This window comes from Puma concolor, chromosome B3 (assembly GCF_028749965.1).
Source record: "Puma concolor isolate L17-30 chromosome B3, mPumCon1.1.hap2, whole genome shotgun sequence".
Lineage (NCBI taxonomy): Eukaryota > Metazoa > Chordata > Mammalia > Carnivora > Felidae > Puma > Puma concolor.
The window spans coordinates 23,389,788-23,415,242 of record NC_141672.1 but is presented as its reverse complement, the minus strand read 5'-3'; the positions used below and the strand labels follow the sequence as shown (position 1 = coordinate 23,415,242).

Sequence of the window (25,455 nt, the reverse complement as noted above, 5' to 3'; positions counted from 1 at the left end):
AGGGAGGGGAAACAGAGCAAGATAGAGAAAAGGAGGGAGAGTGAAATCAAGTGTGTGTGTGTGTGTGTGTGTGTGTGTGTGTGTGTGTGTGTATACACAGGAATGCTAGAACTTAGGAGCACCCCCACCAAAAAAAAATTTTTTTTTAACAGAAAATGAACTCTAGGACAGGGATGGTTATTGTTTTTTAATGGGTAGAACTTACTGAGACCACAAATTGGTGCTAAATACGAGTCCAGCAATGTGGAATTCATTTGCTTACTAAGTAACAAAAATTCACTGAGTACCTACTATGGTGAGGCGCTGTGCTAAATAGTAGATATTTGGGAACGTGAAAGAGGAGAGTGGCTCCACAGGTTTGAAAGGAAATTACCACTTATTGTATGGTAAATTTTAACTTTAAAATCTAAGCCCCTTATCCACGTAGATTCAAGAATTTAACAAATATTTACCCAGTTTTATTGACTATTTCGCCCTTGAAATATTATTTGTCATGCTTCATGATACTATGCTCTTCTGGGATTTTTCTCTATGTCTTAGACTGCTTTGCAGGATTTTCATCCTTAGCTTGAAATTTAAGAGTTAGTGTTCCCTATGGCTCTGGCCTAAATTTTCATCTCTTTAATCTACATACTTCCCCTGGGGAGTTTTCATTGCTCCTATGACTTTTTTTTTAAGTAAGCTCTATGCCTAATGTGGGGCTCGAACTCATGACCCTGAGATCAAGGTTGCATGCTCTACCGACTGAGTCAGCTAGGTGCCCCACTCCTAGGAATTTGAGTACCATCTACATGATATGGAGACCAATCTGACAACAACAAACTCTGCATGTTCAATTTTCGCCTTCTGAGCTCTAGCCTCAGGTATGAACCCTCCTTTTGACACTGCCACTTGGATGTTTCAAGGCCCCCAAAGTGAAAATATCAAAAAGTGAACTAATCAACTTCCGCTTCTCTCACTGACTAGCACAACCATCCGCAAAGTTGCCCAATCAAGAAACCTTGGAGTCATTCTTAACCCTTCCTTTTTATTTCCTGGCAACCAATCTCAAAGTTCCATGGAGTTTTAGATCTTAAAATATACTAGGAAACCACCCACTCCTCTTCATGCTCTCTGTTACCACCCAATCCAGGTCACTATCCTCTGTTGTCAAGATTCCCAGAAATGTCTGCTTAACTGGTCCCTCTGGTTTCAATCTTGAATATTCCCAATTATTTTGGACTTTACAACCAGTTACCTATTAAAAATTCAGACTTGATCATGTTGTTGTTTTGCTTCAAATTTTTAACTGGTTTCCCATATTCCAAAGGTAAAATTATAACTCCTTTATGAGGTTCTTTAGACCTCTGCTTACCTTATCAAGTACAGTTTTGCTTTTTCTCTCTCAATGCTACATTCTACCATACCAAACTTCTTTTACTTCCTCAAACATGAAATTGATGTTTTTTTACTTCCTTCACATTGCCTAAAACTCTTCCAATCTTCCCTCCAAACTTGCCAGAGCATTTAAATATTGGCTTCCTTTGGGAAACCTACTTGGTTTGCTACTCACCCTACCCACCTTCAACCCTCTACACGTCCACCCAACCTATCCTATCTCTACCAAAGACGTGTGTTCTTATTATATGTTCCCACAGTGACTCATATCCCCTCTCATATCATTTTTAATTATTTTATTATACACCATTTATTATTATATAACAGATACTTTCCCAGGGCAGGAATGCATCCAGTAGAAGCAGCTTGCCTTTGTATCCCTAGCACTCAGTACAGTGTTACACAGAACTGGTGCTCAACAAGCATTTGTTCGATGAATATATGACACATCTTTTACTTGGAGAAAACTGGAAAGGGTATAGAGATAAACACCCCTCTATCCTTAAGGAGGATAACATTAAATACAGAATGTCTGTTATACATAATTATATGATGATAATGAGTAAATAAAACTGACTCCAATTTGGATACATGGGGATTTGTTAACATTGCAAATTGGAATTAAATATTTATCTCTCTCTTCTAGGATAATCTAATCCACACTAAATACTTCTGGAAGACAGTTTTATGATTTTATATTATAGATGAGAAAATAGGCACAGCAAAGTTAATTGAGTTACTCAAAGTTGCCCAGAAGCAGAACCACTATTAAAATTCAAAGCTGTCAATTTCTAATCCTTTGCTATTGTTGTTTTTGTTTTTGAAACTATTTTGCCTTTGACTCCCCAAAGTTCTGTGTGATTGTAGGACTTCAGCCTAAATACTTTGTCTTCTCAAAAGTATCACCTGTGGTATTTCTATTTGAATACAGAAACCTAGGAATATAGGTCTTTTTGCTGAATTTTCCTCGTGTTAAAATGAAAGGTTTTCGGAGATGTGTCTCTGTACTCTTGTACATTCTCAGAGGTGTCAGTTTCTTTGTTCTTAATGGAGTGTTACTATCGGGCACTAATTACCACTATGAAGTGCCAACATTGAGCTTTCCTGCTGCTGGACATCATACTGGATACTCTACATCTATACATGTCCATTGTTAGTTGGCTGGTGCATTCTACTGCACTTGCTGGACATTTTGGTAGAAAATGCTACCAGTTCTTCATAAATATTTGAGCAGAAACTTAGGCTATTAAATTTAACAGGATTACCAGTTCCAGCATTTGTATTGTGAGAGACATAAACTTAAAAAGGTTTGTGCTGTCATTTCAAAAGGCCATGTATGTACTATGTACTCAATAAATAGGTTTCTATGTGCTATTGTGGGCAAATACAATGTGTAACCACAGAGCCTTAAAAAGACTTTATTACCTTCTCAATATATATATTTAGTATACATAGAAGCTTTGCTTTTCATAACTCTGATATTAATTTCTCAGAGATAGACAAGATGAGTATACACTTGAGATTTTTCCTAGCCCCAGACAGGACCAACCAGGGCTGTTTCTTTTCAACCTGACTATAGCTCAAGATGTTAAAAGAATTTAATCTGTACAGAATTGTGGCCAACACATGCCACTTTTTTTAAGTATATAGAACTACACTCTTCTTCATCATTTTTAGATTAATATAATTTTCTTTTAACAAATACACCATTAATTAGAAGAATCCCCAATTACAGAACATTCCCCTTGCTCTTTGGGCTTCATTTGACCCATCCTTCATTTGCCAGAAGCAAACATCTTTACCCCTAAGCATTCAAGCTAGCTCATTAAATCACTCTTGAGTCCCACCTTACAGCTTCCAGGCCCAGGAAGAACTCTAAATGTCCCAACTATTTACTGTTTTTAATCCCCAATGCGACATTAAGTGAATTGGTTCTGTCATGTGAATATAACTGATTGTGTTTCCCCTAATAAAGACAGACTCTTGGGTTATCCATTTGCAAGTGAGCCCAATGTAAAAGGAAGAGAGAACTACTACTGTCAGATGCCAAGTTAACATCAATTGCTCATGCCATGGAACTGCCAATTAAAATTCTGGAGTAATCTTTCAAACACAGTTTTCCAGCCCGAGAACTGTGTATAAATCCATAGTGAATTAAGAGGCATAAAAGGTAAATCTTAAGCTCCATACATGTGTTAATATTCTTGGTTGGTCATTGGTAGATGACATTCATGGAGTCAGAACAGTCCTGACTTTCACTTGGAATGTGCCTTCCCTGAATTCATCCTCGTTTATCAGCCCTGTTCTGGGGGAAGTGACTTTGCAAAGATGTTGCTTTCATTTCTTAATGCTGCACCTCCCATTAAGCTCTACCAAGAAATAAAGGTTCCTTTCAAGAGTAGCACAGGGGCTGAGTTGGCTTCCTGTTTCAGGAGATTATAAATGTTCTCAAACACTTCTAAAAGGAAGCAAATTCCAACTTAGGCTTTAAAATTCAGACTTATTTTTCACTCCATTTGGCATTGTGGTCTGAATGTGATAACAATAAAGCCTAACAGAGTAAAACAAATGTTTTTATCCCAAAGATACCTGACCTATGGGAGAATTTACTTTACCTGCAGAGATTCCATTTCTTCATCTTTTCTGTGGGTCTCCTCCAGGAGATCTGTAAGAAAGTAAAATACCCATCAGGATAATGTGAAAATGAGCTGCCTCTTACTATCAAACCCAATTCAGTCAATAGCTTGTATAAACTGTTGCCTGGAAAGAGAATTTTGTGTTTAAGTGTGAAAAGGAATGTAAAAGAAATGCCCTCTGATCCCAACTGATAGGATGGGGCAGAGCTCTGGACTCTACCAATCCTAAGCTAGATGAGAAGCCCTGGGAGGTCTTGACTCTGATGGAGATACCAGAGAATAAAACTGACTAAATTACAAATCCAAAATCATATCAATATTTTAGGAATTTGGCCCAGTGCTTACATAACTCCAAAGTAATACAACATTTTCTTTAAAAAAAAAAAAAAACTTTTTTTAAATGAAAAATGAGAAACAAACTATTTGCTCTTAAAATAAGCTTCCAAGCCAAGTTCCACCTCCAGAGTCAATTTTTATAACCAAATTAAAACATCTTAGAATAATGGGTGTTATTAATGGAAGCAGAACACCACCTTAGCTGTAAAGTCTTATTAATTATCATCTCACGCTGAGAAGGTGGGAAGCATTGAAGCTACATCTGACCAAGAGCTTGGCATCATCTCAGAGAAATTAGTGGCTGGAAGGGAGGGTAGTCAACTGAAGAGAGTTCTGTCTAAATGCATGTATACAGCTATGGTATCTCAGTGCCCCACATTAATTTACAAACTTGCTATAAAGGAAAATATATTTGGCAAGCAGAATTTTCTGCCTGCAGCTTTACCACCCTGTGCTATGATCTTATTAGATCTCACAAACCTAAAGAGGGCTGGGTTGAGTCAGAAGTTGGATGAAAACAGGCAAGAAACACCTACAGCAGTGCACATTAATATTAGCATTTGCCTTGCTCCATGATTGATATTGCTCACCAAGAGGCTATGCTGCACAAAAGGAAACTATAACTTACAGAAATTCAATATATATCCCAGAAAGGCAAATGCAAATGTTTTTTAGCAAGTGCTATACTACATACAGCAGGAAGCAATACTATAGTGAGTAAGTAGCCAAGTCATACTGGTATAGGTCATAGCTGAACAGGCTGAAACTTCAGGAAACCTGGTAGATGATATAACTGATGATGAGACTGGATGGCTAATTCAGCTACAGAGGAATTGCAAACAATCCCCTCAAGACACAATGCACTGGGATTCAGGGTAACAGGTAATTTTTGCTCTGAATCCCATAGAAGAGTTAACTTTGGCTCCTAAACCTTCCATAATCAGAGTTACATCAAAAAAACGAGAGGAGAAAGTCCATGCATTAGGCTGTACTTTTAAGGGGGTTTTTGGTAGGCTTATCAGGTTCTTTAACAATACAGAAACCAACTTAGAGTGTGGTAGATGGTTTAAGTGCCTTCGAAAATTCCTCATTCTGAATCCTTACTCATTCGCATTGTGACAATGCAGCTACTACCATCAAGAGGTCACGTGCATCTACTTTCTACATCTCACATCTGGGCTGGCTTCCTGACTTGATTTGCTAAGGAGAATACAGCAGAAACATCTCTGTGCCAATCTGTACTGACAGTTCAAGAGGCCTTGCAGACTTTCATTTTTCTACTTGGAACTCTACGAACAAGCCCAGGACAGCCTGCTAGATAACAAGAGCCCAGGACTCTTCCCACCTAAGACGCCCTGCAGGTTGCCTTAACTGGCAGCTAGCAAATGCCCAGAAGCATAGCTGTTCATCTGGCCTGATGATGACCACAGAGGACTCAGAAGGGGATCCCAGTGGAGACCAGACAAACTGCCCAGCTGAGTCCAGGGCCAAGTCCAATTCACAGAATCCAGACCTAAAGAATGGAATTGGGGGATGGTTTGGTACCCAGCACTTGCTAACTTACAGCAACCAGTTGTTAACTGTACAGGAAGCTTTCAGATTTATTAGAAGTATATAAGAGTAATTAATAGATACCTGGAAGAAAGGATCTTGACTATGCAGAGAATAACAACTGGTCTTGAAGGCTAGGGATGTAAGTAGCATGGACTAATGGGCATTTTATCCTGGGTGTCTCTAATCTTTGTGTCACTCCACTCCAAATTCCATGAAGAGAGGAGCTAATGAGACTTGCTCACATCTCTTGACTACTGTTTGGCTAGGGGAAAGGATGGAGCACCTTCACTGATAATCCCAGGAGGACAAGGAACAGGAAGGATAGTTTCTACGTACAAGATTAGAAGGTTCTCTAAGCTAGGCCCCTTGTAATGAATTACACTGTTAAATGGGACATTGGACCTGGAGTGGTGGACAGTAGGGTTCATCAACCAATCAAAGAAAACTGATCTCATTCCACCAGAGTCAGCTTGGTACAGCAAACACCAAACAGCTAAAACTTACTGGATAATTAATGGGTATTGGATCTCCTATAGAGTCAAGCTCAACTCACAGATTTGATAAAATTATAAATGTAAAGAAGCTCCATCACCCTCAGAACTTCATAGTATTATTGCAACTTCAAAATTATGTTCTCTATTTTCTCCAAATGCATAGAGATCAAGCTGCTTTCCAGCAAAGCGAATACCATTGCAACCCTTGATTTTGGACAATTGAACAAAAACGACTACAGAGATTACTACAATTGGCATTTAAAATATATAACTCCTGGGGTGCCTGGGTAGTTCAGTCGGTTAAACATCCAACTTCGGCTCAGGTCATAATCTCACAGTTCGAGTTTGAGCCCCACAGCAGGCTTCTCTGCTGTCAGCACAGAGCCTGCTTTGGTTCCTCTGTCCCCCCTCCCTCCCTCCCTCCCTCCCCCTTTGGTTCTTTCTCTCTCTAAATAAATAAATAAACTCAAATAAACTCAAATAAAATAAATAAAATAAAATAAAATAAAATAAAATAAAGAACTCCTAGAGGTGCCTGCTTGGCTCAGTTGGTTAAGCATCTGAGTTCGGCTCAGGTCCTGATCCCATGGTTTGTAAGTTCAAGCCCTGCATTGGGCTCTGTTCTGATGGTGTTGCACCTCCTTGGGATTCTCTTTCTCCCCCTCTCTCTCTCTGCTCCTCCCCCACTCGTACTTTCTCCCTCTCTCAAAATTAATAAATTAAAAAAAATTTTTTAATAAAAATATAGAACTCCTGGGCTTTGGGGAATGATGGCAGAGTAGGAGAACCCTAAGCTCACCTCATCCTATGGAAACAACTAGGTAATACCCACATCAGTGTAAATAATCCAGGAAATGATTCAAAGACTGGCAGAATGGACGCTTCACAGCTAAACATAGAGAAGAGGCCACATGGAAGAGGGTAGGAAGGGCAGAGATAGACTGGGAGCTAAACAGGTCCTCAGACTACGCTCAGGAGGCAGGGACACAGTGTGCACAGAGAGGGGAAAGAAACAGACCCTCAGACCAGGCGCCCAGGCCTGGGGAACCTGCACAGAGAAGAGGAATTCCTGTAACATTTGACTTTGCAAACTAGAGGGGCACAATTTCGGGAGTTCAGTCAGTGGTACCCTCAGTGGCACTTAATACCTGGAACCTGAAAAATAACCAGGCTGGACTCTGGGAGAGCCTGGAGGGTGAGAGGAAACTGAGTCTCCACCCTTAAAGAGACAGTAAAACAAAGAGCCTTGCAAAGATATAGCATAAAAGCAATAGTTTGAAAAATGCCTGAGTATGAAATGAAAAATCTCAGAGTATATACTGGACAGGCAGGGATCGTTAGGGCACTTCTCTAAGAATAAAAGAGCTAGGGGGTACCATTTCCCTCTCCCCTGCCCCCAGCCTAGACACACAGATACCTGTGGGAACCAGCGAGGCACCAACACTTGTTACCTAACTTGCTAACAGCATGTCTCGCCACAGCGTCCTCCTGTATATGTGCCCCCTCCAGCTAGGCGTCAACTCAAGCCCAAAGTGGCCCCAGGATGGACCACTAACAACAAAGGGAACAAACCCTGCCCAGGACAGGCAAAAATGAGTAGAGTTTCTCTCCTGAAGCCACAAGTTTATATTAGCCTGGTGCTTCCAAGGCTGTACTTTGTACTATGCTTAAAGGAACCTGTAAAACAGCAAAGCTGGTAAAGAAGAAAATAGAGCCAAGAGACAAAGAGTTGGCTGAGGACCAGATCCACCCTTGCCTGAAGCCCACAAAACTCCCGAACTTCTAGCTCTCTCTCCCTCCAACTCTGTTTCCCTTCTTTTTCCTTTCTTCTTTCCTTCCTTCCGTCCTTTCTTCCATCTTTCTCTTCCCTCCCTCCCTTCCTTTCCTTCGTTTTACTTATACTTAAATTAGGTTTAGTTGGATTGCCATCAGTTTTAAAAGCCTCTGGTTGTATGGCTGTACTGAACTTTTTTATCTTTATTCAGAAACTTGGAGAACTCGAAATTGGCAAGAATGTTCTGTTATACAGGGAAGCATTTCATCCTACAATAAATACAGAGAAGGCAAATGATTTGCCCAAGATTACCTAGTTAGGGCTAAAGCCACAGCTAGCACTTTGCTCTCTAATCTTCTTGCTGTATATATCATATCGTGCTCTCATTTGTACCACTCAGTGCTTAATTGTACCTTTCTTCATACTGTTATTTTAAAATTTGCACATGTTCCTACTCCTCTGATTTCCTTTAGGAGTTCTCTGATGTCAACAATCAGGGCTCCGATGTCTTCATATCCATATCCTCCCTAACTACTGCCTCTCTACGGTTGCTATTTAACTTGGATCCCCAAAATTGTCTTCTCCACCAACATCACTGCTCTGTGCAATTGCTCACTTGTTAGTTCCTTTGTTCAAGTACATGTCTTTGGGATGATGAACGGGGTTATTAACCTGTGACGAGAAAATATGGCCAGTGGGCCCTGCTGAGAAGCAACTACTCTGCGGCAACCACAAGATGAGACAATGTAGGTGAGACCTCTGGACGGCTGACGTGACATAAGGCTGTGACAACAGAGTGTGACTAGTGCACCCCTCGTTAGAACAAGCAATCTTGCTGTTGTTTGCTCTTACCAGCTTTAGAACGAATGATCAGAGCATGCTCTGCTCCCTTGCTCACTGGCATGTTCATGTGTTGCTTTATTATTCTCTGGTCTGCTGTTCAATACAAACAGCAATTCAACTGCGATGCAAATTGCTGTGGCTAAATGTGCTTCCATCAACATTAGTTAATGAAAGATTTTTTTTGGTGAAAAGGGCAGAGCAGTCCTGTGTGTTTTCCTTGGACTGGCTCCAACTCTTTAAATGAGCTGATACTAACTCATTATGACATATGGTCATGTGGGAGGGAATCCCATTTAAAAAAGCAGGACATCAGTGGATGAGAAGTGGAGAATCTGGTTGTGTTGTGTTGTTTTGTTTCACTTTGCATTTCTCTGGCACATTCAGGGTAATATATCATGACCATGTTTTTGGCTAAGACAGTCTTGTACTACTTCCTTCAGTTTTTGCAACTAGTGGTCTGGCTGTTTAAGAAGGTTTGACACATTTTTATATTGATCCTGGTTCCTAGTAGCCAAGGGAGCAGATAGGTTGTTTGCTTGTTTATTTGCTTTTAAAAGGAGGATCATGTCCAGCTGTACCTGAGCAACAAATCTATCTAGAAACTTGACCCTTCATAGAAAGATTGGAGATTAAGTTTAGAAAGGAGTAGATTTTCCCTTTCATCTTTACTGTAAAATATCTCGTCCATATTATAACCCCATTCAGCTGGTAATACAGAAAAAGTTGTAGAAACAAGGGCTTCAGATACAGCAACATTTATAACAGCAGCAGTGGACAGAGTAGCACTGGCAGCAGAGTATGGCGAATTAATGATAGCAGAGAAAAGCATTTAGCTTCTGGGTTCTATATCTCACTTAGTAATCAATGCTCCTCTTCAGGATTACTCTGTGTCCTGACATTTGCCTAAAACAATAGATAATGTAAATTCTCAATGAACGTAAGCTCTTTAAAAAGTAAATCTATGTCATTCATCTTTGTGGGTGGCAGTTGTGGTATAATAAAATTAATCAAATAAAAGCACACAACAACCCTTCAGAGGTCATAAATGATGGACCTAGCCTCCCACAGTTGTATACTGGATACTCAAGATGCCAGCAACGGGCTAAAGTCAATGCCCAATTTCTCTGTTTCTTTTTTGGCTCCCTAGTTATTGGAATCATTAATACTTTAGGGACAGAAAGGACCATCGAAATAACCTAATCCCAGGATTTTCATCCTTTTTTTAAAAAACAAGTAGAGGTGCACCTGGGTGGCTCAGTCGGTTAAGCGTCCAACTTCAGCTCAGGTCACAATCTCACGGTTTGTGGGTTCAAGCCCTGTGTTGGGTTGTGTGCTGACAGCTCAGAGCCTGGAGTCTGCTTTGGATTCCGTGTCTCCCTCTCTCTCTGTCCCTGTCCCACTCGTGCTCTGTCTCTGTCTCTCTCTCTCTCTCAAAAATAAACGTTAAAAAAAAAACACAGAGTGTTTAAAAAATATTAAAAAAATGAAACAAGTAGAATTCTGTCTTACAAATGAAATCACATACACTTTCCAGTGTATATTATAAATAAAGGAAGTAATTTAAAAGCTGAAGGAAGCTTCTCAGGTGAAAGCAGAAGGGAGGACCTAGGGGCCAGCCTATTGGGACTTCATTTGTATCTTGGGATCAATGCCTGTGATGCCATGGTGGAGCTATTATAAAGCTCCAAATTATGCTGATTGAAAACCACTGATCTAATCCAATCTCCTCGCATTTTATAGATGAGGACTGAGTTCCCAAAGAGCAAAAGTCTCTGTCAATGTCACACAGCTAGTGAACAGAAATGCATGAACCTGAGCCCAGAGCTTCTAAACTGGACCAGGGTCCAATACTTTTTCCTGCACACAAGTGACTGGTATCCTTTGCCTTTCAAGATGTATTGGACAATAGTATTGGACATACTATTCCAAACTCTGTCATAAATGCTTACACATTTTCCAATGCTTTCCCAAACTTAAAGGAAACTTTGTGAAACCAAATTGTGTAACAACAATTTGTGAGAAGACCTATAGTTAATTGCTGTCCAAAATGAAATTCCTCAACCCTGGGAGATGACATTAAAAGATGTGGCTTTGATGGAAAGCAAATACTTAAAAACATTGGAAAAGGCAGTTGTTTTTGGCAAGATGTGCTCAACACACAACATACAGAATATCTCACAAAATAAAACAACAGATCTGTTTAAATGAACGGCTGACAGCTGAATAGTTCCTCCACTTAATGATATAATATTTATCAGCAAATGTTTTTCTATTCTATCACACTAATATATGTAAATGGGATAAATGGATAATAATATAACTTTACATTAACCAAAATATCTCAAAAAATCAAATGTGTTGTTTTTAAATTAATATATGTAAAACACTTAGTAAGAATTATATGTTAGCTGTTATTATTTTAAAAATTACCCTTCAGTATGCCTGTTAAAATCAGGAATATGTGTGAAAATATAATCAGATGCATTTTAAAACAAATAAGCAAAAAAAAAAAAAAAAAAAAAAAGCCTTCAAGTGTACTGCTTTTAGACTCCATCTATGATTGGTAGCTACATTACTGAGAACTCTGCCATATCTACTGCCACCCACTGGTACATATCTGGATATACCACAATGAGTTAAGAGTTTTCTCATCAGGACTGACCACAGAAAACACACAGATTAAAATGAAGAACAACATTCAAAAAGTATGGCTAGCCTCTGTGGTTTGTCTCAGACGCTGAAACAACATACTGGTCTACAGATGGAGCCCAAATAGTCCAATAAATGAAAGGTTTACAATCCACTGTCTGTCTTGGGTATGTGGTAAAACATCCAAATACAGGTACTCATGTTTTATTTGATGCCAATTCATTGCTGGTAAAACTTTCCATCTTGACAACTTTAGAGATTTTAAAACCTCTTCTCCACAAAACTGCTACCCTACAGAAAACAACACAACAATCTACCCCATTCCATCTCAGTCTTGGCCCTGGCTTGGAGAACCACCACGATATAGAACAAAAAATTCTGACTCAGCCAACAAATAAGATTCTTATCATTTTTTATTAGCAACACAAGCAGAGAAAGTAAAAACATACACATTAATCCAAAAGTCACTGTTCTAAATTGGTTTCAGGGCTGTCTTGGTCAATAGAATTAATGTGACAATGAATAAGATGAGCAAGAGAAGTTTATAATCTACTGTAAACGCCACTTCAACAATAAATTTCATATGCTCAAACCTAGGCATAAAATCATACTTCTTTTTACATACACTATCTCTAAAGTGTGTCCACCTAATAGAAAGTTTGGTTTTTATTTAAATTCCATAGGTAGGAAGGCAGTTTATTTTAGGCCCTATTCTGATTCTATGCTTATAAGTGAGTATGTATTTTTTGGGCCCATAGAAATCCTAGGTATTTGACTTGTTCTTCAATAATCGATTTATGGAAGATACAAAAGTTTGTGCTGGTGTCTTGATGCACCTACTACTAAACCACACTCAGATTCCTAGGCATTTCAGACTCCTGGGTCTACCCTACATCTATGCTAAATACATTACAGACAAAGTTATGAAAAACAAATATGAAGAACAAATCTTGAAAGCAGTGAGAGAGAAACAATAAATTGGTTATAGGGGGAAAACAATTAGAATGCTAGTGAAACAGAAATTAAAATAATCTGTTGTCAGCAGACCAACACTAAAACATTGGTTGTGGAAAGTTCTCTAAGAAAAGAGAAGAAATGATTAAAAAAGAAAGAATCTTAGAAGTTTAGGAAGAAAGAAAGAACACAGTAATAAAAAATATGCATAAATCCAATAGATTTTCCTTCTCCTATTGAGTTTTAAAATTATGTTTGGTGGCACCTAGGTGATTCAGTAGATTGAGCATTGGACTCTTGATTTCTGCTCAGGTCATGATCTCACAGTTCGTGGGTCTGAGCCCAACATTGGGCTCTGCTGACAGCACAGAAACTTCTTGGGATTTCTTTCTCTCCCTCTCTGCCCTTCCCCTGTTCTCTCTCTCAAAAAGTAAATAAAAATTAAATAAAAAAATACATAAAATTATGTTTGATGTTAAGACAAAAAAATTTGAATACTATCTGACATGGTTCTAAATGCATATAGAGGAAATATTTATAGTACATACATTTGTATATATGTATACACACACACACACACACACATATACATATACATTTTAATTTTTTTAAGTAGGCTCCACATCCAACATGAGAGCTTGAACTTATGACCCTGAGATCAAGAGTCTCATGCTATACTGACTGGGTCAGTCAGGGCAAAAGAACATGAAGAAAGAAATTTTCTACACTTTAAACTGGTAAAATACAATACTAGTAGACTGTGATAACTGTGTATATACAATGTAATGCTTACAGCAACAACCAAAAGAGTTACACAGAGATGCACTCAAAAACACAACTGATAAAATGGAATTAAAAACAAACAAACAAACAAAAATGCTAAAAAAAAAACCAAAAAAAAAAAACAAAAAAAACAACAACCCACAGTAAAGGTGGGGTTAATAAAAGCAGAGAAATAAAAAACACAAAAAATAAACAAAAATGGCAGACTTAACTTCTAACATATCAATGATTACATTATATGAAAATGGTCTAAATATACCAATTAAAAAAATAGAAATTGCCAGATTGGATTAATGACCTCTCTGTCATTAATCCATGACATGATCCAGGGTGCCTGGTTGACTCAGATCAGTTTCAGACTCTTGATTTTGGCTCAAGTCATGATCTCATGGTTCATGGGATTGAGCCCCATGTCAGCACAGAGCCTGCATGGGATACTCTCTCTCTTCCTCTCTGTCCCTCCCCCACTCATGTGCACATGTTCTCTCGTGCTCTCTCTCAAAATAAATAAACCGAAAAAAAAAAAAGAGTCTCTCTCTCTCTCTTTTAAAAAAAAATCTGTGATATGATCCATGGACCCCACTATATACTATTTATAAGAAATTCACTTAATTTTTAAAAAAATTTTTAAATATTTATTTTTGAGAGAGAAAGAGAGAAAGAGAGAGAGAGAGAGAGAGAGGCAGAGAGAGGGAGATACAGAATCCTCAGCAGGCTTCAGGCTCTGAGTTTCAGCACACAGCCCAAGGTGGGGCTCAAACCCACGAATCGTGAGATCATGATCTCAGCTGAAGTCAGACACTTAACTGACTGAGCCACATAGATACCCCAAAAAACTCACTTGAAATATACTGATTCAGCAGGGTGAAAGTAAAAAATGAAAAAAGATACACCATGCAGACATTAATGAAAAAACCATGAATGATAGATCAGTACGAGACAAAGTAGATTTCAGAGCAAAGAAAATTAACAGAAAAAGCAAAGGACATTATATATAATGATAACAAGAGCTAATCTACCAAGAAGACATAGCAATCCTATATATGTATATACCAAAAGACAAATCTGCAAAAAACAAAATGTGAAGAAAAAACTGATATAACTGAGAAGAAAAATGGAAAAATTAAAGATTGGTGTTGGAGAAGTCAACATTCCTTTCTCAACAACCAATTGTACAACTAGATAGAAAATCATCAGACTAGATAGAAGCACATATCAAAGATTTAAGCATAAATATCAGGAAAACCTTTAAACACTTGGAAACTAAACAACACTAAATAATCTACGGGTCAAAGACAATAATGTCTCAAGGGAGATTTAAAAAAATATCATACACTGAATAAAACGATTATAGGACACAGCCAAATCAGTGTTGACAGGAAAATCTATAGCACTAAATGCATGCATTAGAAAAGAGAAAAGGTCTTAAATGAATATTCTATAACTCAAGAACCCCAAAAAAGAACAAGATAAATCCCAAGCAGCAGAAGGAAGGAAATAACAAATAACAGAGATCAATGAAATTAAGAATGGAAAAACAATAGAAAAAATTAATGAAACAAAGAGCTGGTTCCGTACATAGTTCAAGAAAATTGACAAACCTTTAGCAAGGCTGACCAACAGAGTGATACTGAGACAGAAAAGAGGGTGGAGGGAAATTATCAATATTAGAAATGAAACAGGATATCACTGCAAATACTGTAGCTATTAAAAGGATATTAAGGAAGACTACAAGCAACTCTTCATATATAAATTTGAGAACATGGATGAGGCGAGTCACTTCTTTAAAAAGTACAAAGTGCTATAAGTCACCCAATATAAAATACATAATTTGACTAGCCTGTAAGTGTTAAGGAAATGGGATTTATAATTGTAAAACTCCCGTAAGAATTCCCTGTGATTTCTACCAAATGTTTAAAAAAGAATTAGCATCAATTTTACACAATCTCTTCTAGAAGACAGAAAAAAAGGGAATACTTGCCAATTCATTTCATCATGCCAGTATTCCCCTAGTACCAAAAATATAGCTAAAAAAAAAAAAAGATTAAAAAAAAAAAAACCCTGCAGCTCTCTCCTAAATACAGATGTGGATATCCGTAACAAAATTTTAGCAAATAGCATTTAACAACATATAAAAAGAATTATATATCATGACTAAGTTGGGTTTATTCTAAGGATGCAAGGTTGACTCAATATTCAAAAATCAATCTCCATAATCTGTCATCTTAACAGGGTAAAGAAGAAAATCACATGATTATATCAATTGATATATAAAAACTACTCCACAAAATTCATAATACTCATGGTTTTAAAAAACAAATTCAGAAAAGAAAATACAAGGGAATTTCCTCAATTTGATAAAGAGCACCTACAAAAAAACCTTACAACTAACATTATACTTAATGGTGAAAAAGGGAATGTTTTCCCCTTAAGGTCAGAAATAAGGCAAGAATGCTCTTTCTCACAATTCTTAGTTATTATGGTTTTGGAAGATCTCTCCAATACAATACAATACAACAAAGAAATAAAAGGTATACAAATCAGAAACAATGAAACAAAAATGCCTCTATTTGCCGATGACATGATAGTCTTCATAGAAAATCTCAAAGAATTTGCCAAAAAAAAAAAAAAAACCCACCAAAAACAAAAACTCAAAATAAAAACCAGCTCTTGGAATCAATAAGTGAGTTCAGCCAGGTCACAGGATACAAGATAAACATATAAAAACTGATCATATCTCAACATACTAAGAATGAATATGTGAAGACCAAAATTAAAAACTATAGTACCAGTTGAAAAGACCCTTCTCCCCCAATGAAATACCTAAGTGTAAATTTAACAATACACGTAAAGGACTTGCATGCTGAAAGACACAAAACAACGGTGAGACATCTTGTGATCCTGGACTGGAAGACTTGCAGCATAAAGTTATCAATTCTCTCTAAATCAATATAAAAGACAATATTATTCTAAAATCTGTATGGAAAGAAAATGAAATAAGAGTAGCTAAAACAGTTTTTAAAAAGAAGAGTGAACTGGGAGAAATCAGTCTATTCAATCTCTATGTTTATTACATAGCTACAGGAATCAAGACTGTGTGGTCTTTGTGAAGGTATATACGCATAGATTAATGAAACAGATGGAGAATACAATCACAGAAATGGAGAACAGATTAGTGGTTGCCATGAGTTAAGGATGGATTGAGGGTAGAAGAAAAGTGGGTGTAGCCACAAATGGTACCATGAAGGATCTTTGTATCCATGGAAATGTTCTAAATCTTGACTGTATCAATGTCAATATCCTGGTTGTGCTATTATACAATAGTTTTGCAAGATATTTCTATTGGGAGAGAATGGGTAAGGGTATCTTTATATGTTATGGGATCTCTCAATAGTTTCACAACTTCATGTGAATAGAAAATTATCCTCATAATAAAACGTTCAATGAAACTACTGTCATTTAACATAGTATTGGAAGTCCTAGCTATAGCAACCAGACAACAAAAGGAAATAAAAAGAATCCAAATCAGCAAGAAGTTAAATTTTCACTATTTGCAGATGAGATGATACTCTATATAGAAAACCCGAAAGACTCCACCAAAAAACTGAATTCAGTAAATGAATTCAGCGAAGTCACAGGATAAAAAAATCAATGTGCAAATGTGCAGAAATTTGGACCATCTTTTCAATAACTGGTGTTGGGAAAACTGGACAGCAACATGCAAAAGAATGAAACTGGACCACTTTCTTACACCATACACAGAAATAAATTCAAAATGGATGAAAGACCTAAATGTGAGACATGAAAACACTAAAATCCCAGAGGAGAACACAGGCAGTATCCTCTCTGACATCGGCCACAGTAACTTCTTTCTAGATACGTCTCTGGAGGCAAGGGAAACAAAAGCAAAAATAAACTATTAGAACTCCATCAAAATAAAAAACTTCTGCACAGCAAAAGAAACTATCAACAAAACTGAAAGACAGCCTATGGAATGGGAGAAGATATTTGCAAATGACATATCTGATAAAGGGTTAGTATACCAAATATATAAAGAACTTATAAAACTCAACACTGAAAAACGAAACAAACCAATTAAAAAATGGGCAGAAGACCTGCATAGACATTTTTCCAAAGAAGACATACAGATGTCCAGTAGACACATGAAAATATGCTCAACATCACTGATCATCAGGGAAATACAAATCAAAACCACAACGAGATACATCTCACATCTGTCAGAATGGCTAAAATAAAAAAACACAAGAAACAACAAATGTTGTCAAGGATGTGGAGAAAAAGGAATACTAAGGCACTGTTGGTGGGAATGCAAACTGGTGTAGCCATGGTGGGAAACAGTGTGGAGGTTCCTCAAAAAATTAAAAACAGAACTACCATATGATCCAGTAATTCCACTACTAGTATTTACCTAAGGAATATGAAAACACTAATTCAAAAAGTTAATATGCACTCCTATATTTACTGTGGCATTATTTAAAATAGTCAAATTACTGAAGCAGCCCAAGTGTCCATTGATAGATAAATGCATATAGTATACACACACACACACACACACACACACACACACACACGCAGGAATATTATTCAGCCATAAAGAGTGAAATTTTTCCATTTGTAACAACATGGATGGAGCTAGAGAGTACTATGCTAAGTGAAATAAATCAGAGAAAGATAGGTATATGTTTTCACTCCTATGTGGAAGTTGAGTGACTTAACAGAAGACCATGGGGAAGAAAGGAAAAAAAATAGTCAAAAACAGAGAGGGAGGACAATCATAAGAGACTCTTAAATACAGAGAACTGAGGGAGTGGGGGGACGGGGAAAATGGGCAACGGGCATTGAGGGGGGGCACTTGTTGGGACGAGCATTGGGTGTTGTATGTAAGTGATGAATCACAGGAACCTACTCCTGAAGCCAAGAGCATACTGTATACACTGCATGTTAGCTAACTTGACAATAAATTAAAAAAAAAAAAAAAAAAAAGAAACAAAACAAATGAGCAAAGGCAATAAAACAAAAAAAAAAAAAAAAAAAAGAGGGAGGTAAACCAAGAGACAGAGTCTTAAATATGGAGAACAAACTGATGGGGGTGGGGGCAGGGGTAAAATAGGTGATAGGGATTAAGGAATGCACTTGTGATGAGCACCAAGTGATGTATGGAAGTGTTGAATCACTATATTTTACACCTGAAACTAATATTACACTATATGTTAACTAACTGGAATTTCAATAAAAGCTTAAAAAATAAAAAATCAGAATGGCTTTAGACAAAATAATAGATAATGGATATTAGAGTGAATTGATTAATTAATTACTTTTTGAGGTCAGTATCCCAACATCTGCCCTTTCCTGTCCATCCTCATTGTAACTGCCCTAGCCTACACAGCCATCTTCTCTTTTCTAGACAACTATAGTTAACCCATATTTCTAAAGGAAAGTATATGGCTTGACACTGTACTACTACTGAAATAAAAGAAATAAAAAAATAAAAACACCTTGGACATGCTGAAGAATACACAGCATGAGCTTCAGTGTAAGAATCACTTGGATATATAACCATATCCACATATTCCTCTCTCCTTCACTCTCAAATGGGGACAAAAATGCCAACATTATGGAACTGTTATACTGATTGTATGAAATAATATACATAGCTTTTTCAGTTAATAGTAATCATCATTATTATTTCATCACACCTGTACAAAGATATAATTATTATTATTAATTATGAATATAAATTGTGTTGATGATTAGAGAGCCCTGCAAGAGAGATATAATTATGTATAGCCACACACTGACAGGATAGAGACCAGTTTTTTCTCAGATACTATACTCTGTTCTGAAGACACGGACTCTAAGTTATTATTCCCTCCCCCTCCCATATGTTGTAACTAGAAATTAAGTCCTTTGTTGATCTGAATTTACAGGAATCACTATAGCAGAGTGGTGTGAAACACACTACGCAGGTTTTATTAAATCCAAAATGGATGCGATGGGGAGAAAAGTTGTTACTAACACTTTCAGAAAAGCAATGGTATCTTCAAGTTCCAAAAATTCCATTTCAAAAAGTGTTCTGAAATTCTCATCCAAATTACAATAGTGTCCTACCTGTGTTCTCTACCCTCAGTGTCTCATCACTCAACCTCTCCCCTAGACTGCCCAGAGTGATGAATCTAGAACATTTGCTATGTCACTCTTTGCTCAAGGATGTTCTGTGGCTTTGAAATAGTTACAGTATTGGATTCCATCTGTGCTGCCATAAGCGACCAATTGGTCATGACTTCCTAGAGTGTGTATGGTCATGTACTCCAGGGATATGTCTGAGCTCAGTGGAAGGTCTTAAATTCAGTTTTGATGTCTTCCATGAATGTATGGGCAGGGGAGAATGGTGAAATGTAGATGTCTAGTATTTCCCATGTTGAGATAAAGTCCAAACTCCTTGGTACATTATTTATAAAGGATCTCTCCAAAGTTTACTTCCAAGACCATTATCTTTTATCATCACTTCAATATCTCCTTACATTATCTGTAATGTCCTTCCTGAACTTCACTAATTAGAAAATATCTAACCACTCTTCAAATCCCAGCTTAACAAATATCCTCTGTAGACTTTCACAAACCATCCCATGTCCAAATACCATTCATACTCCTGGAAACATTGCTTTCGTTTCTGTGTTCACAGAGTACTTTATTATTTATTCTATTATAGTTCATTGTTATACATTTGAACCTGTAATCAAATTCACACTCTGATAAGTACCATGTTCAGGAACTTTAGCTCAGAATATTGTATATGCTAAAGAAACATTACTGAGTAAAGGGATTTGTAAGAAAACAATAAAAGCCAAATTTCTTAATAAACATTCATAGAGTAAGCGGATAAGAGAAAGAAAAAACGTTTACTCCTACTTTGCTGTATTCTAGTTTTCAATCTATATACCAGCTGGAGAGGTTAAGAGCTCACTATCTTGGGCCGATTTAGAAACATCACAGATTTGATATATGTCCCTCAAGAGAGGAACATTAGATGACAAACCAGATGATACAAAATAGGGAAATAATATCAGCATTTCAAAGTAATTATTCTGAAGCTATAACTATAATTTACTACATTACATTTTATACTATTCTTCTAAATGTTATCCCCTTCTAATATTTCTGAAATAATTGAGACTTCCTATTCCAAAAGTAGTTATCCTCTGGGGCACCTGGCTAGCTTAGTCAATGGAGCATGTAGCTTAATCTCAGGGTTGTGCGTTCAAACCCCGTGTACAGATTAGTTAAAAACAAATTCTTTTTTTAAAAAAGACCCAAACAAAACAAAACAAAAAACAAAAAGTAGTTACCCTCTGGCAAAAGTCAGAAGAATCTAGTCATATCTACAATTGGGATAACTTGACAATTAGGATAATAATGGTAAAACCCATGACTATACAAGCCAATCAGTAATGTTCAAGTTTATGGCCAAGTTTCTACCAAGCCCATTCAAATGGTATGGTTTACTCAGTAGAGTGGAAAACACCAGAATGACAATCAGAAGACATGGGTTCTAATTCTTCCTCTGCTATTAGTTAGCTAATGGATTTATAAAAATGACCACTTAATCTTTCTTAGCCACAGTGATTACATCAGTAAAATAATGGGAGCAGCCTAGATTATTGCAAAGATCCCTCCAGCGCTGAATCTTTAAGCACTGTACTTTGGCAGATTGTTGCAAGGTCTCTACATATTAGTCGTTGTCTGTGAGTTGACATACTCAATCTGTATGAGTAACAACTACCCAGAATTAATATGGACGACAATCACCCCCAAAAAACTTATTAGAAGCCTAAACAGATTCTTCACTTAGTTTAAGTAATTATTCATATTGTTAGGACTGTTTATAGATAATGAACATGTGACAAATTCATTCTCATTCACCTCTAATACCTATCTGTTTTCTTTTACACCCAGGGTAAATACACTTCAGATAATTACAAATCTTCCCTTTTTGTTCTTCAAATCCTCACAATTACAGTAATTCTTCTATATCTTCTTATTCAGAGTCCTTTTTAAATTCCAATAAATAAGTTAAATCAACTGTTTCATCTGGAAGTAGAAAAACAGCAGAAAATGGATTTTTACACGTGGATTAAATAACACAAATATTTTCATTTGCCAGATCAGTTTCTTTCCTCGTCAGTGTCAAGGCAATAGGAAAAAAAAAAGAAAAAAGAAAAAAACAAAAAACAAAAAAACAAGACCAAGAATGTTTTCAAAGGATAGTTCTCCCCCAAATGAGGCATTATACAGATGTTCTACAGGGCATTTGAGTACACCAAACCCAGTTCACGAAGAGGTGAGATTGGGATTTTAGTGGTTTTAGTCCTTTACTATTAATGAGAATTTAAAATGTGTGTCTCATGCAAATAGAAGGGATTAAAGAATACTAAACTAACTGGCAACAGAAAAATAAGAGTAAACACAAACAGTTTCCAATGTAAGATTATAGCATGAAAAGAAAAATCTTAAATGAGTGTTTTCTTTGGTGTTCTGTTCAGATGGCAAATGGTTTTCATGGATAGCCTCACATACAGGTCATTGCTTCCTTTAATTAGTAACTTTTGTTTAAACGTAAAAAAATTTCAAAGTTATTTTTAAAACCTATTACAACTGCCTAGTCCATTAACAAATTGTCATATTAACACTGGCTACATTGTACTGCTTATCTTTAAAGGTTACTCGATTCATTTTCATAGATTTTAATTAACTTTTCTTTTCCCATTAGGGTTGATCATGAAACAGTGACAGAGGCATTTTGTCTTTTTTCTTTTTTTTTGGCTTCTAGATCTACAGCATTTTGACTGAAAAATAGGACAGAAAATGCAAAAGATGTGGATGGTGGTGACTTGCAGCTATATTCAAAGAATCCATGCTCTGTGACCTCAACCAGCACACTGACTCAATCAATTTCATGTTGCCACCATACTTCTGGAAGTCTCTTTATAACTCTTATTTCCACCAGCAGCTTCTCTTATTTGCATTAGCTGGGAACTGTACATATAATCATAACTGACAGGCTAGAGGGAAGTTTAGGCTTATAAAACAGAGAAAGGAAAGGAAAATGCTCATTGTTTAGATTCCCTAAAGTAGAAATTGTGATCTTTGGGAAACAGAATGTCCTATACTTGCAATCTAATCCATAAGGTTTAGGCAAGTGTACAAGTTTGTAACAGACTCAAGGGTTCTACTCCAAACAATGACCTCTTTTCCCAGCACTTTCATATGTGAATATATGTGGAAACCATGTATGTGGCTCTTGGACACTATGTTATTATATATATGTGTGTACATATATGTTTACACACACATATATATACACAAATACATGTGTATATGTACGTGTGTGTGTATATACATGCATGATCTCTGTTCAAATGCCATCTTATCAGAGAGGACTTTTCTGATCTAAAAAGATCTAAAACACTACTTACACTCTTCTCTGTTATCATCACTTCCTGTACTCTTACCTTACTTTGATACTGATATATATATATTTATCAATATCAAAGGCTATATCTAAATACAAACAGATGTGGTTCATTTTCAAAATAAATAGGTGCTCTAAAGAAAATAACTGTATACTAAGAAAAGATTAATAAATATGACCAGTTACAGGGTAACCGAAATAACAGAAAACCAGAGAAAGAAGAGAAAGAGATAGAGTGAGAAACAATAGCAAAAGACACATCGGAAGGATTGGTCTTCCTATAGCATTTCCCCCTTCTCCCAAAGTAGATCTCATTTTTAAGTCCTGTCCTCACATATGCAACCCTTCCTTGAACACTTCCACTGGCTCTCTCTGCGCTCTATTAAAGCTCTCCTTCCTACAGTCTCAGCTCCAGTCCTACTTGCTTCTCTATGCCATTAACTCTACTCAGGTTCTTCGCCAGGAAGGATCCTTCTGCCTAGAACAAACTTTCCATTCAATCCTTCACTTCATTTAGGTCTCTGCTCATATTGGAAAGGACTTCCCTGATCTAAAATCATCTAAAACAGTACACACATCTGTCCCTTCCAACTCACACTGCTTTAATTTCTTCTAGTCCTTTTTGACATACAGAATTTACCTTTCCATCTTTTAACCGTTTATGATCTTTTCCCTTCACCCTCCATGAGACTGTAAGCATCATGAAAACACAGTTTTGTTTGTTCAGGTCACTAGGTATCTCAGGCATCTAGAGCAGTGCCAGGTACAAAGAGGGTACTCAGTAAATACTGGATAAATTAATGACTCTAATTCTAGCCTTCTTACTAATGTAAAATTGAACTTTATACACCAGAAATTACATCTCATTTCATAACTTCATTTTCCTCCAACACCAACTTAATGCTGCTCAGAATACCTTACTCGACTTCCCGATGCATTCACACTATAATCTACATTCCCTTTAAGAGCTCTACTTAATTTTCCGGTCTTATTTTTCACCATCCCTTTTCACATTCTAAATTCTACTCATATTAAACTCTTTGTATACGGGGTGCCTGGGTGGCTCAGTTGGCTGAGCGTCCGACTTCGGCTCAGGTCATGATCTCAGAGTCCATGAGTTTCGAGCCTCACATTGGGCTCTGCGCTGACAGCTCAGAGCCTGGAGCCTGCTTCAGATTCTGTGTCTCCCTCTCTCTCTGCCCCTCCCGGCTCATGCTCGCGCTCTCTCTCTCTCTCTCTGTCAAAAATAAACATTAAAAAAATTTTTTAAAAAACTCTTTGCATATCTACAGTATAGTATGCTCCCTTCAACTTCTATGTCCAAGTTTGTTTTTTTCTGCCTAGAGTGCCCTATCTACCCCTTTTACCCAGTCTAGCTCTTACTTGTCCATCTGGGCTTAGATTCCCTTTGTAACTGCTCTCATCGTCACTACCCTGTGCTTGGCTTAACATACCACTTTCACACTATTTTAAAAAAATATTAATGATCTCCTTATTTATCCGCGCTGCCTCCTCTTTGGGGACTATAAAGTGTCTCTGTGCACTTATTCAACATAGAACCTGGAGCCCAGTCAACACTTAATGAATATCGACTAGTGAATGTATAAATTTGTATCAAAAACTAAAGTATTCTGGTTTTTGAGACTTGAGAGCTTGCTGAACCATGACCTGAGAATATTGGGAGACATATGATGATACTGCAAAGACTAAGATCACAAATTTCCACATTAGAGCCTTCATTTTCAATAAGATACATAATCAAATATTTGTTATATGTAATGTCAAATATACAGCTGAGATATTTTAAACTTGGTAAAGCATTTGGAGAAGTAAATATTATGTAATTGGGAAGGGCTAAGCATGAGTCATTTTTTTTTTTCAAAATGTAACCTTGGTTAATATTTCAAGATTGGCCTATAAACTGAAACTCCTTGCCTGTAACTGACTTTAAACCTTTTAAAACCAAAATGTTAAATCGTGTATCTTGAACTTCATAGCATAAATAATACAAATCTGTTTAAGTGAACTTAGAGATTCCACTATGATAGTACCCCTCAATCATCCCCCTTCTCCCATCAGTAGGGTGAGCATTTGGGTGTCCATTTTCCCACATGGAGATGGATTTGCACTTTGCTTCATCAGGTCTCCCTTGGGCCAAGAACACATTTTAGACATAATTATGGGAGCAGTCTGTGGCAGTGGAAAACCAAAGTTAACTGAACCACATGGAAATAAAACCCATGTCATTGGTGTCATTACCAGTACACTCTAACCAACAGAGTTAACCTCAATGTAAATACCAGGCGAAAATAGCACAACACTCCATCCTTTGGAGAAATCAGTCCCTTTGGAAAGAATGCAATAAGAAGGAAACACCTGGACTCATATTTTATGGACCAAAAGAGGGCACAATTACTGACTTTTTAAAAGTTGTACATGTATGTAAAAAAAGTAAAAGAGTTGGAAAAAGTTTACAGTGAACAGTAAGTTTCACGACCTATATAAAGAAAAAGGATTGTGAAGAAGGAATTAGTGAAGGTAAAATAAAAACTTTCATTTTTTTAT

The 25,455-nt window shown here is 36.9% G+C and overlaps 1 protein-coding gene across 9 annotated transcripts in view; it reads right to left on the bottom strand.

The window, feature by feature from the left end:
• CEP128 (centrosomal protein 128) overlaps positions 1 to 25,455 on the bottom strand; it is a 397,276-nt gene that overhangs the window by 83,818 nt on the left and 288,003 nt on the right. For all 9 annotated transcript variants that reach the window (XM_086709100.1, XM_086709103.1, XM_086709099.1 and 6 more), the window contains one exon: positions 3,993 to 4,042. In XM_086709100.1, the coding sequence (XP_086565226.1) occupies positions 3,993 to 4,042 (50 nt within the window). The remainder of the gene's footprint in view (positions 1 to 3,992; positions 4,043 to 25,455) is intronic.